This window comes from Ictidomys tridecemlineatus, chromosome 13 (genome assembly GCF_052094955.1).
Source record: "Ictidomys tridecemlineatus isolate mIctTri1 chromosome 13, mIctTri1.hap1, whole genome shotgun sequence".
NCBI lineage: Eukaryota > Metazoa > Chordata > Mammalia > Rodentia > Sciuridae > Ictidomys > Ictidomys tridecemlineatus.
The window spans coordinates 24,226,442-24,246,804 of record NC_135489.1 but is presented as its reverse complement, the minus strand read 5'-3'; the positions used below and the strand labels follow the sequence as shown (position 1 = coordinate 24,246,804).

The window sequence follows — 20,363 nt, the reverse complement described above, 5'->3', positions numbered from 1 at the left end:
CAGAGGGGCCAGAGTCCCGCCCGTGTCAGGAGCAGAACAGCACTCAGGCTGGTATACAGCAATTTTTATGTAGTGAAATGGAGCACAAGCTTAATTAGGATTTTTCATTGAACTATATATCAGGCTCCCCACCCCCACCCCCGCCGCCATTGTATTTTGAGACAGGGTCTTGCTAAATTGTCTAGGCTGGCCTAGAATTTGCAGTCCTTCTGCCTCAGTCTCCTGAGTAGCTGGAATTACAGGTGTATGTACCAGGCTTAGTAGTTGTTATTTATTTATTTTTAAAACAGGAAACATTTGAGCTAAAAGATGTAGGTGCTTAGCCAAAAAATTCAGATAGAACTAGAGTGAAATGTGAAAAAAATGAATGTGAAAAAATTCACCCAAGGATATGAACTTGTATTTCCTATGCCCAGTTTAGAATTTTACATGCATAGTAACTTTAGTAATGATGACTACAACAGATAATGTGGTTTTTTATAAACTTACATAGCAACTGTTAAGACTGTTCAAATGGATAAACTTTTTTCCTCTGAAAATGTCTGCACAAATATATAGCAACAGAAAAAAAAAATAAAACCTTCAGCTAAAATGGGAATGAGTGCTTTGTTAGTGTAACTCAAAGGAAGGTACTTTTCTATGGTGCGTGCTTCATGACTTTCTCCACCTGCCCTACTTGTCTGCAACTCATGAAATCCAAGTATAGCAAGTTACCTCCCACTATGCTATTAGCCCGGATTCCTGACTGCCCAATGCCATGTTCTGATTAATCAATGTACTCTTGAAGTAATGACAAAATCACAGTTGACTGCCTGTCTCGAAACCAGTGAATGATCATTCCAGCAAAGATTTATGGAAATGAACTTTTCTGAGGTAGGTGTATGTACTAGTCAGGCAAATATTCTTCCTTGGCCATTCTCCCAAGAGTCAAAAGTAGAGTGATCACTTGTTTTTTTTTTTTTTTTTTAACAGATAGAATGTCTTTATTTTGTTTATATGGTGCTGAAGATTGAACCCAGTTCCTTTTGTATGCTAGGCAAGTGTGTTCTGCCGCTGAGCTACAGCCCCAGCCCCTGTTTTTTTTTTTTTTAAAGAGAATAATAAATAGGTTTTAGAAAGTAGAATATGTATGTATTTCCACATCAACTTCTTTTGGTTTTCCCTCAGATTTTAGTTTAGTTTTTTTTTAAACTTTTTTTTTTTTTGTAGTTGTAGGTGGACAGAATGCCTTTATTTTATTTGTTTATTTTTATGTGGTGCTGAGGATCAAACTCAGTGCCTCACACATGCTCAGCAAGCCCTCTGCCACTGAGCTACAGCCCCAGCCCCAGCCCCAGATTTTTGTGTTTTAATCAATACATGTATTAACACCCATTCAGCAGTGGAGACCTCCAGAGGATTTACAAGGGAAAAATAACAATTTTCTGTCTTCAGAATGTAAGTGGGAAGATAGGTAGCTCAAACATGTATAATTCATAGGTCAGATACATGGTACACTAGACAATAAACTACTCAAAGTGAAATGGCTAAATTGGGCCCTGCCTTGGATATCTAGTAGCAATGTGCCCTGCTAGACACCAAACTTCTTCCAGAGGGAGAATCATGCAGCGGTTCAAAGAACCTACCCAATGTCAGAAGCTTGGGGTTAAATCCCAGCTAAACCTTAAGCCTTGGCAAATTATTCAATTCCATGTCTCAGGGTCCTGATCTGTAAGCAAGGAAAAAATATAGTGCCTGCCTCATGGGCCTACTGTGAAAATTAAATGTCACCCTCTGCGAAGTGAGAAGTGCTTTACACATAGTGGGTGCTTGTATGATGTCAACTACTATCATTATTAGGTGTATTTCAGTATTACCATTTACAAAATTACAGCGTTGCTTTGTGTAAGGCATAGGAACCAACAATGATAAAGCATGTGATGCAGTCTGTTAATGATGGAACCTATGCATGTTGCTATCACCACTGCCAGTTGATATCATCATGATCTTTGTTGGAATTCTACTTCTGATTTTGTACTGCATGTAGGTGAAAGATCTGTCAGAACTTAGTCTGGTGGCAAAGGTCACCTTAACTACACCAAACAGAACAGCAAGTGAAATTTATCAAAAGTAAATTCCAGGAAAATCTGCAGGTTAAAACCAAAAGATCACCAGCTTAATACATTGCTGAGGGCCAGCTAAAACCTCTCTGATTTTTAGTTGAATTTATATATAAATATTCTTTTTCAGAAAGTGTAGGTTTTATTATTTTCAGAAATATTAAACTTAGTACCAGATTGAGACAATTTTCTTTAATATTTAGTTTGCAGAACTTTTTTTCTATTGTGAAAAATGCTAGGTTTTAACAAAGGCTTTTTCTGCATGTATTGATATGATCATATAGCTTTTCTTTTTTGGTCTGTTAATATGAAGAATTACATTTAGTTTTCTAATGCTGAACCAGCCTTCATTCCTGGGATTAATGCCAATAGATCACAATACATTACTCTTTTGATATATGGCCAATCTGCTAAGCTATTGTCCGAGGATTTCTGAAACTATGTCCAAGAGCAACCTACAGCCTATGGGCCAATCCTGGCCTGTTGTCTGAAGTTGTAAATGAAGTTTTACTGGAATACAGCCATGCCCACTCGTTTACATACTGCCTATGACTGCTACTAAACTCTAACAGTAGAGCTGGGTGGTTGTGACAGAGACAGTGTAGCCCTTAAAACCCCAAATATTTACTATCTAGCCATACAGGAAAAATTTGGTAACCTCTTTTATAAAGTCAATTATTATATAGAGTGAATCAACAATAACAAAAAGCCTTTTATGTTTGCCTTAGTTTTTACCATTTCAGGAACTCTTTATATCTGTTTGTAGATTCAAGTTTCCATCAGGTATGTTATTTCTTATGTCTGCATAACTTCTTTTTAGCAGTTCTTTATAGTATCCACTGCTAGCAATATATGTTCTCCATTTTTGTCTGAAAATGTCTTTATTATATTTTCAGTTTTTAAAGATATTTGTGGGAAGTATAAGTTCTGGGTTAGCAAGATTGTTTTATCTTGATATTTAAAAGATGTCTCTCAGTTAATCTGACTTGCAGAGGTTCTATTATTATCTTTATTCCTGTTGTATATAATATTGTATATAACATTTTTCTCTTCTCTGGTTGCATTTTCTCTTTTTTCATTGTTTTTAGGACATATAATTATAAAGTGTGTTGTGGGTTTTTTTTGGGGGGGTGGGGGAGAGGGAGGTGCTGAACCTGGACTGAACCCCAGGCCTCCAGCATGCTGTGCAAGTGCGCTACCACTGACCTATACCCACACCCTCTATTTTGTTTTTTGAATGAACTGTTCCTGGTTTCTCTTAGATTTTTAAATCTTTGGCTTGATATCTTTCAGATTTTGGAAATTCTCAGCCATTCTTTTTTCTAATATTTCTTCTGACCTGTTCTTTTTCTCTTTTCCTTCTAGTACTTCAATTATGTATGTTTAATCATTTGATATTGCCCTACAGCTCTTTTACATCCTTTGTCTCCCTGCCTGCCATATTGGAAACTGAATGCAGGGGCACTTTACCCCTGAGATACATCTCTAGCCCATTAATTAGTTAATTAATTCATTCATTTGTTCATTCAGTACCAGGGACAAGAACTCAGGGGTACTCGACCACTGAGCCACAAAATCCCCAGCCCTATTTTGAATTTTATTTAGAGACAGGGTCTCACTGAGTTGCTTAGTGCCTTGCTGTTGCTGAGGCTGGTTTTGAACTAGCAATCCTCCTGCCTCAGCCTCCTGAGCCACTGGGATTACAGGTGTGCACCACCACCCCCGGCTTCAGTCCTTTTACTTTGAGACACAGTGTCACTAAGTTGCTGAGGCTGGCCTCAAACTTGTGATCCCTCAGCCCCAGCCCTTCAGCTAGCTGGGATTGAAGGTGTACGCCACCGTATCTGGCTCTGTTCTCATTCTTCACATTTTTTCTTACTTTGTTTACATAATTCATAATGACCTATATTCAAAATCCCATGTTTCCCCCTTTGACTATGCTCAAGCACACTAATGAGTCAGTCAGGGCAACTCTGATATGCCAAGGTTTTTACTTCTAGCATTCCCATTTGATTTTTTTCTTAGAGTTTACACATCTGTTTACACAGCTGTCACCTAATCTAACTTTTTCTGTAAAGGCAGTAAATATTTTCAGTTCTGTGGTCATAACACAGTCTCTGATACCTATTCTTCTTTTCTAAAACACCCCTTTAAAATGCAGAAGATGTTCTTGGTTCACAGGCTGTACAAAGACCAGTCCCAGGCTGGATTTGAGCCATGGTTCATACTTTGTTGATTGTCACACTAGATCTTCCCTCTGTATTGATCATAAAGTCCCTTTCTGATAGTTCCATCTGAATCACCACTGAGTCTAGTTGGGCTGTCTCTAGACAATTACTTTTTTCTTGCCTTTTTGTGCCTCATAATGTGTTGGACACAGCGTGCAGAACTGTAGAGACTGAGGTGAAATCTATGCTAGAGGGAATATCTCTTCTTAGCTCAGGTTTGGCACAAGCTAATTTACTCAGAAGGTAAGGTAGATTTGAGTTTTTCTGTTGCTATGGCTGCACTGAGCACACCATATCCTCTAATAATGCTATGTGCTTAGTTAGGACCTAAAGTGCCACAGGTTTTTCAATGTTCCTGCCCCACTCTCTGCTTTCTCGTGTGCCTGGGTCATAAAGCATGCTCTGGATCTTTTCTCTGTGGAAGACTGCTGCTCTGCTGCTGCCTGTAAGTCAGAACTTGCCAGACTAGTGACAGGAGGCATTGGGTCCTGTGTTGTCCTGGACCTGTTGTCTTAAGACTTCAGTCTTAAGTGGGCTACATATAGCTGGGCCTACAGCTTGAGGTTTTCCCAGCCTTTTCTTGCCTTTTCCCCAATGGCAACGGAACTTTGTCTGTGGTGACTCTTGTGGTAGGATATCTCTAATGGTACTTTTGGAGGATACTGGGGTAAGGGCAGTTTCCTGCTGTTTCCCCACAAGTAGGGGGTGCTTCCTTCTATCTTTCCCAGACACAAGGAGTCTCTACCCATGCCAGGGGGCAATAAGGAGTGGCTCTTCCTGACTACTCTCTAAATCTGCAATCTCCCACTTCTACTCCAACTCATTCTCATTTCCCTTTCTTCTTGTTCTTCTTTTTCCTCCATGAGCATGTTGATGCTATTTAGTAAATGAAGATAAATGAGATAAAGAAGGCTGCAGAAGAAAATTTTTAATTATGTATTTTGGAGAAAATCAAGAATTATGATTGAACCTGTTGAACAGTTATGAACTGTCAAATGGACAACAAAATGAGCTAACTGGTGCTCAGTAAGGATGGACAGATATGGAAGTACACAAGCTCTAAGGTCAATTTTACATTGCCCAGACATAAAATAATTCTTGCCTTTACCATATTATATGACTATTAGAGCTCATTGTATCTGTTCTCTACTCACCTTCAGCCACTTCGGGCCTTAAGCAATTAAAAAACTTTTCTCCTGAACTCTCCTGCTTGACGTGGCAGTTCTGCTTGGTCCTGCTGCTTATGTCACTAGATCACAGCATCCCATGTTTGGGATTGGAAAGAGAGGGGCCAGTGGGTAATAAAAATGTGGGTACTTGGAAAACATGTCTTGTTCCTTCTGCAGAACTTAGAAGTGCTCCAGGATTAGTCACTCCTGTCTCAGATATTTAGTACTGCTGAATATCTGATGTCTTAACGAAAATACCAATTCTCAACTCCCTGTCAGCTAAAAATAACAGTAGATTCCTAGTCTCCTCCACTAACACTTTTCAAGGTTAACTCCATGAAAGAAAAAAAGTAGCAAAGGCATGCTTTTAAGCCCAAATTTTAGGGTATTTAGGAAGGTGGGGGAAAGGTAAAGTGCTGAAAAAGGCAAAAAGCAGAAATGTTATTTACATCTTTATCAACTACAATTCTTTTCTATCTAAATACATGAAAGGAATTTAAAAATTTTTAAAGAATTTCCAGTGTGCCCAGCACAATTTTGGATGATAGTTATTTGACAAAAAATTGCAGAAAAACCTACTTATTTTGAGTCTGTTTCTCCAAGTGAATAATGAAAACATGGGATGTAGATGAGAAGATCTGGATTCAAGCAGTAGAGTGACTCAGAGGCTGAGTGACACTCCACCAATGATTTATTTCTCTTCTCTAGGCCTTGCACTGCCTCCCTCCCAGGGAGGGAGGAAAAGTCAATGAGATCTGCATATGCAAAAAACCAGCAAGGATCAAGGTGAGCAGATAAAGTGATCACCTAAGACAGTGATGCTTAGGGAGGGGATTTGTAGTTGGTTTTCTTATCTGTCGAATGGGATGATAACTGTGGTTTATGTGGTTTAAGGGGAGCAAAAGAGATAATGAAAGCACTTGGCCTCACAAGGCAGTAGCTAGCCAAAGGGTTACCCTGACAATGCACTTTTTACTGAAACAGGTGAAGTATCAGTAAGTCACTTATTCTTGTGACACTGACAGGAAAGTTGGCACAGTGGACACATGTTTGGATATATGTCCAAATGAATACACTGCTTTTATAATTCCATGGTGCTATATACAGTGTGGCCCTTACTATACCTCCTCACTTGCATTCTGTACTGTTCTCTGAGACTGTTTCAAATGGATGTGATTTAAGTGCTTCAATGGTTCTTGTTTGTCCTCACAAAAAATAATATAGTTGTTCAAAGACATTTTTAAGCTTGTCAATAGCATTGTCGGTAAGAATGATCTTCATGTTTATGAATGGTGGCATAAAGACTGCTTTGACACTGTTAGAAGTGATCTTAAGGGAGAAAGTAAATAGTGGAAGCTCGAGGCATGTAGGTCTGATCAGACATTTGCAGGGAATAAACATGTAAACCAATGAGAACCTGCAGGCGCAGCTGGCGCGCAATCAGGTGCAACTACAGACACTGGCTTGCTTTATCACCAGACTGTCTGGGTTTGACTGCTGGCTCTAGCACTTTCTGAATGTGTGACTGTGAACAAGTTAATTAATCTTTCTAAACTGGTTTCTTTATCTGTAAATTGAGGATTAAAATGCAATATACCTCACAGGTTTATTTTTAAATTAGGATTAAGATAATGCATGTAAATGCTTAGCAGGCATGCAATAAAAGCTAGCAATGACAATGAGGAGGAGGTATAGGAGGGGAAGGAGGAGGAGAACAGGAACAGATGTTTTTTGATGTGGTTTAAATAGAATTTTAAAGCTAAATAATCCAAATGATATGTTATCGTATAATAATCTATCACCTATGGCATCCATGACCATGGGAGAGGGTCAGAGAACTCTGGGTTAGTCTTTTGAGAAACACAAAGAAAACATTGGCAATCCCAGTGAAAGTCCTTTGGAATTAATCAGAGAGCATTACCCCCGAATATAACTGGTGTACATTATCAGGCATATATCAGTACATAGTTCAGGTGCCTGTCCTTAAAAAAAGACAAAACAAAAAAGAAGGTATGGAAAAAGAAACTGAAATCAGAGTGCCAGAGAAAGGCATAAGTTAGGATATAGATGTAACAGAGGACTGTCATTAAGACAGATTCAAATGAATAGGACAACAAAGATTAGAAACACAAAGGTTGAAAAGGATTGTGTTAGTCAGCATTTTATTGCTGTGACCAAAATACTCAATGAGAACAATTTAGAGGAGGAAGTTTATTTGGGCTCATAGTATCAAAGGTGGGCTGAGTATAGTGCTCTAGGCCCAAGGTGAGGCAGGACGTCATGGTGGATGGTCCAGGAGAGGAAAGCTGCTCCCCTCATGACTAGCCAGGAAGCAGAGGGAAAGTGGAGAAAGGCTGGACACAGTGGCACAAGCCTGTATTACCAGAAGCTCAGGAGACTGAGGCAGGAGGATTGCAAGTTCAAAGCTAGCCTCACCAACTTAGTGAGGCCCTAAGCAACTTAGCGAGGCTATTTCAAAATAAAATATAAGAAGGGGCAGGGATGTGGCTCAGAGGTAAAGTGCCCCTGAGTTCAATCCCTGGTACCCTAAAGAAAAGAAGAAAGTGGGGAAGGTGTTACAGAAAAGAACAACCCTTTCCAGGGCATGCCCCCTGTGACCCACTTCCTCCAGCCACCTGTTCTGTTACCATTCAAGCTATGATGCACTAATTGGGTTAGAGCTCTCACAATCCAGTCACTTTACCTCTGAACATCCTTGTAATAACACAGGAACTTTTCAGGGATACTTCATATCCAAACCATAAGAAGGATATATTAAATATTTTTATGACGTAAAGATCTGGATAAATCTTGGAAAATCAGAAATAAGCTCTACCCTAGAGCTTGAAAGTGACACATGTACAAATAAATATAAGAACATACTATTTTACCACTGCAATGCCTATGCCTGGGTGATATTCTTAGGTCAATTACATATCAAGAATGTTGAGACCATAAAAGGCCATGCTTGACATCAAGTTAATTTAAAAGGATAAAAGGTCAGGAAAAAAAAGCATGCTAATAGCATAGCCACAGATTTTTGTTTTCCCTGAAAATCCTTACAATAGTTTTGGGACTGAAATTTGGCCCCTCAATGACAGTTCAGATCAAGAGAATGAGACTGCTATGGGTGGATGCAGCAGGCACCCTAGCTTGGAAACCATGTCTCAAATTGAAAACAATAGCTTTGGGCTGGGGATGTGGCTCAAGCGGTAACACACTCGCCTGGCCCAGGTTCGATCCTCAGCACCACATACAAACAAAGATGTTGTATCAGCAGAAAACTAAAAATAAATAAATAAATATTAAAATTCCAAAAAAAAAAAAAAAAAAAGATTTCTTTAAAAAAAAAAAAAAGAAAGTCTTAGCTTCTGGGTTCCTGAAAAGAACATGCCTGGTTATAAGAGTTCTCTTGCTCAGAGCAGCCCAAAGCTATTGCTTCCTATCAGGTATTTATAGTTCCTCTCAGTGCAGACTCAGCTTACCCATCAAATATCATTTTATCATATTATCATTTTACCATAGCAGGGACACTGGTGACGCAGCTGACATCCACCTTCATTAGTTTTCTAATGAACTGAGTGAGGAACAGCTTAACTCAAGGACAATTTCTCGTGTATAAGGAAGAAATTTGTTAAACTTTTATTCTGAGGTATCATGAATATTAAACAAGTGTTTTACTTCTAAAAATAGTACGAGCAAGAAACAGAAATGAGGGGCTGGGGCTGGGACTCAGTGATAGAGTGCTCATCTTGCATGTGTGAGGCCCTGAGTTCAATCCTCAGCACCACATTAATAAAAATAAACAAACAAATAAATAAATGTTAAAAAAAGAAAGAAATAGAAATGAATCTACAGTGGTACAAAGTAGCTTTTTTAGACATAAAGTAAATAAATAGTCTATAAAGTTGCCTTCACACACACACAAAAAAAAAACCCCAAAAAAAATAACTTCTGCTCAACATTATAATCCATGACTGCTGTTAGGATCAGCTGTTAGTAAGGGATGAAGGCTCGCTCTGCCTTCTTTCTGGACAGTTTCTTTGTAAGTCAAGATCAGAGCAGGGACTGTTTTGCCCATCCCTGGTGTTTCTGCATTCTCATCTTTTACCAAAGCATACAATTAACATTAATTATTTAACTATAAGCCACCGTCTACCCAGTCTAGAGTTCAGTCTCCTCCTCCAAGTGCCTAATACAGTTAACCAAGGTTCAGCAAATCATGAAATCACCTGAGAACACAAGATCAAGAAGTGGAAAAGCTTCAAGAGAATAGATCATACATAAAGGAAGAAGAAAAACATTTTCAAGCAGGAAGGCTAAAACATTTTTAAAAAATCTTTGGCCAGCCTTAGCAACTTAGTGAGGTCCTAAGCAACTCAGTGAAACTCCATCTCTAAATAAAATATAAAACAGGGTTGGAGATGTGGCTCCCTGGCTAAGTGCCCCTGGCTTCGATTCCCAGTATCCAAAAAATAAAATACAATAAATAAATAAATACTAACTATCTAGAAGAAAGAACTTTGAACGTTCTCAACAAAGAAATGATAAATGTTCTGAGGTGATGAGGATGTAAATTACCCATATCTAATCATTACACATTATATACATTTATTGAAATATCACATTATACCCTACATATATGTACAATTATGTATCAACTTTAAAAAAATCAACATCAAATCATCCTTTTCCAAAAAGTTAATGTAGTATATGATAATACACTGTCTACAAACATGAAATCATAAACCAAGAAAGAGGAAGACACAGGAACTAGGTTTGACCAAAGGAAAACAGTGAGGGAAATTCCCAGGAAGCCACTGTAGCTGTGCAGGAGAACCAGCGCACACTGTGTGCAGCAAGAATCAGATCCCCAAGGAAATATGGAGCAGAATGTCCCCTGATCTCTTTTATCATTTTGAGAGAAGACATTTGTTAGAAGACTCTGTAGCTGTGTTAGTGATTGCTAGACACCAAAAATCTAGAGCATAATGGAATAATAGTAATAAAATGTAATATTAATAAGAAACATAAATACTTCAATAGAAAAACTGGTAAAAGATTTGCATAGGCACTTTACAAAACAGAAAATCCAAATGAACACTAAACCTATGAAACATACTCATTCTCAATAAAAAAGGAACTACAAACTAAAACTGTAATGAGATGCCTTTACAAAATTGGCAAAACTATTAAAGCTAGGATGTTAAGCAACAGGAATTCTTATACACTGTAGCCTGGAATGTAAAATGGTAGTACTCTGGTACGGTTTGGATATGAGATGTTCCCCCCAAAGCCCCTGTGTTAAAGCAGAATATTCAGAAGTGAAATGGATGGTGAGAGCTGTAACCTCATCAGTCCATCCTAGTGTAAATGGACTGGGTGGTAACTGTAGGCAGGTGGGGCATGGCGGGAGGAACTGGGTCCCTTCTCCGACTTCCCTCTCTCTGCTTCCTGGCTGTCATTTGTGATGCAGCACTCCTCCACCACACCTTTCTCCTATGACATTCTATCTTACCTTGGGACCAAAGCAATCTCTGAAACTATGAACCAAAATAAACTTTCCCTCCCCTAAGTTGTTCTTGTCAGGTATTTTGGTTACAGCGACTGCAAAGTTGATATACTCATATACTCCAGGGTAAAACCTTTAGGGTTATGAGACAGGTCATATAACAATTCCATTATTGCATAGACACTCTATCGAAAGGCATATACTTATGCTTAGCTATTATTGAAATTATAATATTTGCTTGTGTGACAGTTTATTATCAAATAATTTCCTAGATGTAAGTAACACAAAACAGGGTGTGGCTCTTTAGTAAACTTTAGTATCTAATGCCATGAATCATATTAGTCATTCAAAAAATATTTATGGAACCAAATTTGATCAGAAAACAAATAGCAATAGAAAATTTAACCAAAATCTTTTTGGAAAGGACAGGAAGCAAAAGTTCATAGACCTGTAAAAAATGTTCAATCATACTAGTAATTAGAGAAATAAAAATAAAAATGATGAAATACCAGTTTGCTATAAAAAAGACAAACATTAAAATAATTTTAATGCTCCAAGCTGCAAAAGTGTAGTGAGACAGATCCTCTCACAGGTCACTTGTTGAAATATATAATGATATACAGATGCATAAATTGTACAATGTTTCTGGAAAGCAATCTAGCAGCCTATGTTGAATCTTGAAGATATACATAATCTCTGATGGCAAAACCAGTAAAATTCCAGTTATAACACTAAAAATATAATTTGAAAATGTGAGCTAAGATTTATTTATAAACAGTTCATTAACCATGAATTGATAAAACACTGAAAATAATCAAAAGTGGCAACAATGTGATAATGGTTAATATATTTTAGGTATCTACAATGCAGATAGGTACTAAAGTGTACGGTTCAAAGAACTGATGATACCACAGAAAAATGTTCATGATCTAAATGTTAAGTAGAACAGAACAGAGAATTGTTTAGGTCTGATCTCAATTCTATTAATGTGTGTGTTTAATACATACACACACATATGCACACACAGGAATGCAACAATTGTTACATAAAATTATAATCAAGGAATTACAAATTGAAACCATACTGAGATGCCATTACAAAATTGGCAAAACCATTAAAACTAGGATGCAAAGCAATAATAATTCTTATACACCATAGGCTATATAGTTTAAGGAAAGGACTCACTGTTGTAGACAGTTCACAGCAAGGTTTGTCAAATTACAGCTTTTCTGCTTTAGTACTTAAAAAAATAATAAATACCTTCATTTACAACTTACCAGATCAATATTTTGCATTATATCCTGAAATGAAGGATGAGTTCGAAACTGTTCAAAGAGATCGCGTTTGTAAAGCAGTGCATACACCAAGTTTGGGTTGTGGTGGAGAGAATTTGTCAGGCAGGAATTGATGATCTCCAACATCATTCGAATCACTTCTTCAATGACATTGAGGTCCTGTGCCTATGAGAAAGTAAACCCCAACACAGTCAGTGGTTTCCTCCTTGCTATAGAAGTAATCAAAATTCAAGTAATTATTTAAAACTAGAGCAGCATTAAAAAGATCTTGTAGGAGAGCTGTTCACGGTTATTTCTATCAAGAGTCTTTAGAATTTTTTTTTCTTTTTAAAAATTAATTTAATTTCTCTAGGTAGATATATATGACAACAGAATGCTAGAATTAGTTTTAGCAGTTACTAAAGGATTTGAATTAAAACTGTTTGATCTTATTATGGTGATAATTAGGAATCTCATATAATAAATATGAATAAATGATAGAGTCACCAATTTAGAGCTTACTCAGCTTCAACAGATCCTCATTTGCAATCTTATCCTAAATCATTAGACTTTCACAATGTAAATTAGTAAAGGGGGGTCTTACTGTTTCCCAGAAAAGTTCCTAAATCAGAAAGTAACCTCAGTTTTCTGTACTGTCATTTCAACCATTATATTTACAGATAAATAGCCTGTGGTTTTGTCACTGTTTCTTAGAGTTAGCAGTCTTTGGGAATCTGAATATAAAATGATTTGCCAGCATCAAAACTCAAGGTAAGCAATGAGCAAGTTTTTTAGTGAAAGATCTAGTCCAGCTCCCAGCTTCCAGCAGGAAAGTGGCCCAGTGTAGTCCTGGTACCTTGGAGATCTCCAGAACTCTTGCTTGCAGGAGTAGGCTGAGCTCCCAACCACTCCTGCTGCCTGCCAGGCCCAAGGCTCAGCAGGTTCTCTGGAGCACTCAGCTCCCTGCTTTGAGTGCTTTTTCTGTTTTGGGTTCATCAAGAAACATCCCTGTCATTTTTAGGTGTGGCTATGTATTTTAAATGTTTCCTTATTATGATTCATCTATTATTGGTATGTTTTTATTGCAAAGGGGAGGAGATCAGGCTTCAAATTTGAAACTGACAACATAATCTAAACTGTAAGTTCTCTTAATTGTATTTTCATCTCACCTAGTGCTCGAATGACTAGTGGAGGAGAAGATATGGAGTTTCAGAATTTTCTCTCAGGTCATTTAAAAGCAACTCAGTGGGATAGTATGACTACTTCAGAAACAAAAGTTGGCCAAAATACTAGCTTCCTGTAGAATTTTATGTTAATAAATATTTCATATACTCATTTATGTTAAGTCTAATATATTAAATTTATGTTTACAGGATTATCTGTTGATGGGTTACAATTTCTACTTTCAAACACATCATTTATTCTCAATATTTAATTAAATAATTTGCTGAAGTAAAAAGGAAAACATACACAACCCTCAAACAGGACCTGCTCATTTAAACCTAAGCTAAAATATTGACCATTTATTTCATTCCTAAGTCAGGAAAGTATAAACTGAAAACTTTAGATCAATATGCAATGCTCTGCATTAATTTTTACTTTGCATCAATCTGACTGAAGGCTCTTTAAGAATTATATTAACCCCTTTTATATTTAAAGGCATTTCTAGATATCTTATTTAACTTATTTTATGTTGTTTCTCTAACGTAAGTTCTAATGCTACCTTTTATAGACTATATTCAGCTACAGATATGTAAATTGAATGACAAGAACATATAGTTTCTAATGTTATTCAAATTGAAAATGTAATGTGGGAAGATGTAGCAACGATATTTTATATAATATTAAATTTAGCTGTATTGTCATGATAAAAGGCACTTCTATATTTTCACGCTGTGAAACAGGGTAACAAAAATGAAAAATTATACACAATTAAGAACACTAAGTTAAACTTAAAGAGGAGCTGGTTACATTTTCTGTCAAAATCTATTTTAACATGTAAACTTATAATTTAGGTTATTAAAATTTCAACACAAAGACTTTCCAGACCTCAGCACAACTATCCTTTTTATGAGATAGGGTCAGTTTCCTTCCTGGATATACCCAGGGGTGAAATTCTAAATATTTAACAACTAGTAGACACTGTTAGTTCTATTAGATGGGGCTGTACACAACCCGAGCAGCCCCACCAACTTGCAACAGCTGGATGTCAATTACAGTGATTTTCACAACTACTCTCAAAGGAACGATTCCTTGAGAAATTAAATGAGATTACTTGAAGTCAGCTATCTACATTGATTAGTTTTATTATGTTCTAAATATAGTAACAAAAATTGCTACATGTATCATTTCATTCAATTTAGTAATTCTTTAGTTTAATTCTGGGTTAGAAAGTTTAGAATTTGGTCAAAGAATCATAACATCACAAAACATACTCAACACTAGACACTAAAGCTACTTCCTTTAGAGCTAGAGTCTCTTTCCTTCTATAATGTTCATTTCAAGTATACCAGCTTATCCTTGAACACAGAACATATAATATTGCAACAAATTCATTTTCATTTTTAAATAACAACCACTACTTTAATTATCCTTAAGAAATAAAGTGTTAACCACTACTTTAATTATCTTTTTTTTTTAATATTTATTTTTTTTAGTTTTCGGCGGACGCAACATCTTTGTTTGTATGTGGTGCTGAGAATCGAACCCGGGCCGCACACATGCCAGGCGAGTGCGCTACCGCTTGAGCCACATCCCCAGCCCTACTTTAATTATCTTTAAGAAACAGCTAGAGTTCCTACAGTGCAAGTTGTTCCTAGAAACCATGCTCTGTGGTCCTTCCATTTCTGTTGGAAGATCATTTGTAGCTTTAAGATATCAAGGAGATTGTGAAATAATCATGGGCCAAAGGGGTAAACTATGTGTACCAAAAATAAGATAATCAACATTTTGGCTAATTTTAATTTCCAAGAAAAATTATCAAAATAAATATAATTTGTAAGTTATTTGAGTCTAAGTTGCTACTATGACTAGATTCTGGTGCAGGTCACTACTAGATATGCCAGTTAACCATATCTTTTATGTTTCATTTTAAAAAAGCATTATTGGGCAATAATGACCACTTTTAAAATGATAAAAAAACTAGAACAAATTGATTAGAGAGTTTTTAGAAAAACTACAAATTCATCCAAATTTCAACATTTAAATAGACCTAAAGAGTTGTCCAATTTAATCATTATTTGGGTGCCAACACTTCAAATGGTATTTAACATTTTTTCCCCCTTTTGGTGCCTGGGGATTGAATGGAGGGCTTTGCACATGCTAAGCATGAACTCTACTGCTAGCTACGTACCAGCCCCCATTTAATATTTTTTTAAAAATATTTTTTATTGTAGCTGGACACAATATCTTTATTTTATTTATTTTTATGTGGTGCTGAGGTTTAAACCCATGGCCTCGAACATGCTAGGTGAGTGAGTGCTCTACCACTGACCACAACCCCAGCCCTCAATTTTTTTTCCAAGAAGCTTAAATGAGGCTGTATTTGTAAAAACCCTTAAAGCAGTGTGTAACACTAGGTAAGCACCATGTGAATATGCTCCAAAATAAAAACAAAAATATTATTAAAGTACTTTAAAATGGAAAAATTACTGTAACTTTAGACATTATTACAAAAAGAACAAAAAAGATAAATGTCTTTCTAAAGTTGATCCACTAATATAATTACCATAAATGCCCAAAACTCGGAAGTCACATTTCTAAGTCTTAAATTTGAGTCACAATTTTTATTTATAAAACCAGTCTTCTAGAAAACCCTATGCAGAAAACAGCCTTATAGAATAAAATAAGGTTTTATAAAAATTATATGCTTTTAAAAGTTAACCATGTATTCTCTGAGCTGTCAAAATTAGCTTTGTCAGAGATAAAAATCTCATTGACAGAGCAACAAAATATGGAGAGATAACAAGATATGTGTTACCTCATCTATTGTACTCATGGTCTTTTCTTTTTAGAACATATGGCTTCTGTGACAGGAATAAGGCCTAGATTAAAAAAAAAAAAAGGTGGGTGCATACTTACTTCATTTTACATTTCAATGTAAAAAAAAAAAGATTCCCATTTCATGTTTTATTTGAACATGTTGGGAATGAAAGCCCAACAAATTCTATGTTAAGTAGTAATTTAATATCTAATAGACAAGTTGGCAGTTATGGGAATATTTTACCTAGTTAACAGCACTCAGAGATGCCTTTCATTCTATAAACTTCCTTTTCCTTTTAAGAGGGAATTTATACAGTTAAATAGTTTCAAATCATTTATTTTTAGTTTCCTTAGGAGGAGCATATGTATCTTGTTTGTATTAGTTTTGGGGGGATTCCAAGAGAGTTGTCTAAATTTCCTGCATTTTCAGCAGAAAATAAAACCTTCAACAAAATTAATAGGACTTTGCCAAAGGCAGGGAGCAGGAGGAAATGTGCAGGCAAGGGCCTTTTTAAAGTCACTGAGCCATTGGCCTTCAAAGGCAATCCTCCGGTGACAGACTTGTTGTCTTTACGTTGTTAATTCACTGGCACACACACTGCAAAGCTTTGTGACCATGTTATTTGTAGCCAGAATCGGATTTGTCCCCAAATATCAAGCTTCTAACTAGCTTTGTGTTACATACAAAATCACAGCTGAAGAATAGATCCTGTGACCAACTTAGACAATGGGTAACCTTCATCAAGGGGTGGGAGGGGCAGGTGGAGAGAAGAGAGCAGTGTTTTGGCCCCATTGTTCCTTCGAGGGAGTGGAAACCAAGCGGTCTTCACTCACTCTTCCTGGAGCCCAGGATCCCCCACTAAGACCCTGGGAAGCAGCTATTTACGACACTGTTGTGCAGGCAGTGGTGGCACGGGACAAGATAATGGTGGCCACCAGGGCACTGACTAAGTTTGCACGTTTTCCCACATCTGGAAAATTATCAAAATCCAATGAAGCTGCAGTCCCCAACAATTAGATTACCTCAGCAGGTCATGGCACAGAAAAGCAGGTACGAAACAGTGCTGCCCACCCTTCCCCAGGCCCTTCTCCCAGAAGGAGAGACTAAGTATATACCACAGCCTGACATTTTTCGTTTTTTAATTTAAATGCTTTAAGAATTAATGTTCATTTTCATTCTTTTAAAAATGTATTAGTATTTTATCATAAAAAGAAATACCCTTTCATGTTCTATAAAAGGTAAAATGGTACTCTGGGAAGATGTGCTTTTTTTTTTTAAATGGATTTGACTTCCTACTGAGTGCCTCCATTTACTCCAACTTAGGTCCCAGTGTCCCAACTGGGTCCCAGCTCTGCTAATAACTAGCTTTGTGACCTTTGGCAAGTCACTTGAGTTTCAGTTATTTGCCAAAACAAGTGCTTATGTGATTTTAAACAATTTCTCTACTCTCAAGTCTCAATTTCATAAGAAATGTAAAAAATACTGAATTTAGAAAGAAAATTATGAGTATAACCAATAATGCAATTAGTGTAGAAAAATCTTTAGAGTGACCTCAAATTCAGAATTTACTTTCAATTATCCCATCACCTTGAATGGAGTCACTGTCAGTTTTTAGAAGAAAATCAATGTCCCTTGAAAGTACAAACATGCAAGGCTAAGTTCCAAATTAATCATTCTCTAGACTGAAGAACTTTTTGCTGCTTCTGTTCTCCCTGCATGTTAATTATCTTTGTCATCGTTAATGTGGGAACAGCAGAGGATCATCTCTAAACCTGTCTGTCAAGGACTCTGCATTGACTTCAGAGACCTACAATGTTTGGTGCTATTTTTTATTCTTGCTTGAGAAAGAATCAGTGATGCTAAGAAAGGCAGTAAAGAATCATACATGGGGGTTTTGTTAACCTGAAGTAAAAAGGAAAAATGGGTGCAGCTGCAAGTTAGCAGAGAGCAGCTCTAGGTTGGGTTCAAGTCTCAGTTTTGCCATTGACTGGGCAAGCCACTTTCTTGGGCCTCAGTTTCTTCAAATGTAAAGTAAATGGGTTCTCTGGGACAATGCCAGGAAGCATTATTAGGGGCCTGGACTTGGGCTTCTGCTTAGGATATAGGAAAAAAAAAAAAAAAGCCTCTCTATCCAAGCCTAACATGAGGAAAAGCCAGACAATTTAGAAAATCTCAAATCTTGCTGTTAGAGAACAAATTTTCAAGGCAACCAAGTGAAATGAATTCCTTCTAAGGAAAGAAGGAAGACAGGCACTCTCACACCTTAGACTGAGTATGGGAGGAAGCTGTGTTCTCTGCTAAACTTCCAATGAATTTGTAAAGGCTAAGTGTGGTCAGCTGGGGGAGGCTGGGAAGTTGGAAAGTTGGGCCCCAGGTGGAGTGAGGAAGGCCCTTACTTGAGAGCACTTTTCCACAGGTCTCCACCAGAGCACATGAGAAAGGCTGTGTGTGGAACAGGAGATGTAAGGAAGCCACTCCATCAGTCAAGCTTACAGAAGGTGGTCAGCTGCTGCTGGGGACAGATGCCAAGACTTTTGGGCTTCCCAGACTCGACTCTTATGCTATGTAAAAGCCTAGAGCCTTAAGCTAAGCCAAGAATACAGGCATTTCCACTGCTCCTAGGTGAGAAGTATACACATAACCCATCCTGTCCCTGAATGGGTACGAGACACTCTCATGCCTCCAGGATATGGGCAAAGACCCACTCTAGTGGTGGGAGAATAGAAGCAAAAGAAATTCTAAAACTGGGATTTGAGGCAGGAAACCAGCTTGGGTTCAGAATTCCTTATCTGAATCAAGAAGAGGTCTGCCCCAAGGGTAAGACACAGGGAGTCTGAGAATGCCTAACCTCTGAGATTCAGGCACATTCAGGGACTCCCCAAGATTGAGACAGACAAGTATAACAAAGAGATCCCTCTTCCAACCCAACTGGAGGGACTGCTGAAAGCAGAGGGCAACAAAAGAACACTTAAACAAAACAAAAAACCTCCCTCTGACACCCCAGACTCATCTCGTGAAGTATAAAGTAACAACTGTGGGGAAAATTTGAAGGTAGTGTTGCGCTATAGATATAAACCCTAAAAGCTTAAGTCCCAACAGCAGAGGCAAACCCACTCACGGCAGAGGCATAAGGACTTTTAAACCCCAGTTTCCTTTGACCTATTCACAATGTCCGGTATTCAACAGAAAATTATGAGATGCATAAAAGAAATCATACAGTCCCTAAGCACAGTGGCCTATACGACTGGTAAGCACTGGCAGGTGCTGGTGAGGGAGTGGTGATTCAGACACATTTGTGTCTCACTAGGGTTAGCACTTAGAGGGAAGACACCCTAAATGGATGGAAGTATCAGGGGCTATGGGTGCCTTGGGGTAGGGTGGGGTTGGCTTGGTATGGCGAGTACAGTAGAGTGGCTAGACACATGAACTCTGGAGCCAGGCCAGGATTTGAATCCCAGTTTTAGCATATACTAGCCATATGTTCTTGAGCAATTCATTGAAACTCTCTCAGCCTTAGCTTTCCCATCTGAAAAATGGGAATACTACCTATTTCAGGGGAAGTAAGGATTAGATAATATAATGTATTCAAAAACATTAGCAGCCTTACTTAGCAGGTAAAAGGGCTCTTTACACAGTAATGATTATGAGCACTTATTTTAGGAATAGGCAGAGGCCTGTAAAAGTTGTGGGAAAGGGGAAAGGGAGAGGGAAGTACATGTACAAAAAGCCTAACAGTGAACTGGAACATGGTTAGAAAATTCAGTTAGGTGTGAACACCAAATGCAGGGGAGTCGGGACAAGAGGTGAAACCAGATCAAGCAGGGTTCACAGATCAAGTCTGATGCCATCTTTAGTGCAAAGAGGACTTTCAGGACTTCTCTCCACTGTTAAGATATTACAGAAGAGAATTTAAAAACCACTTCTGGCAGCACTGGGGAACTCTTGGAGAAGAGAGACTCCAGGAAGTCCAGGAAGTAGGCTGTGCAAATCTGTCAAGGGGTGCTAGCCTCCAGGCCAGTGCAAAGGGCTCTAGAGATGGACAGGAGATGGCAGTAACTGAGACTGAAGGTTGGACTATTCAAAGTTCTGAAAAGGAGCC

The 20,363-nt window shown here is 37.7% G+C and overlaps 1 protein-coding gene across 3 annotated transcripts in view; it reads right to left on the bottom strand.

Annotated features, from left to right (window-relative positions):
* The window catches only part of Dym (dymeclin), a 337,787-nt gene that overhangs the window by 59,241 nt on the left and 258,183 nt on the right, over window positions 1–20,363 (bottom strand). For all 3 annotated transcript variants that reach the window (XM_040273249.2, XM_005323076.5, XM_040273254.2), the window contains one exon: window positions 12,286–12,468. In XM_040273249.2, the coding sequence (XP_040129183.2) occupies window positions 12,286–12,468 (183 nt within the window). The remainder of the gene's footprint in view (window positions 1–12,285; window positions 12,469–20,363) is intronic.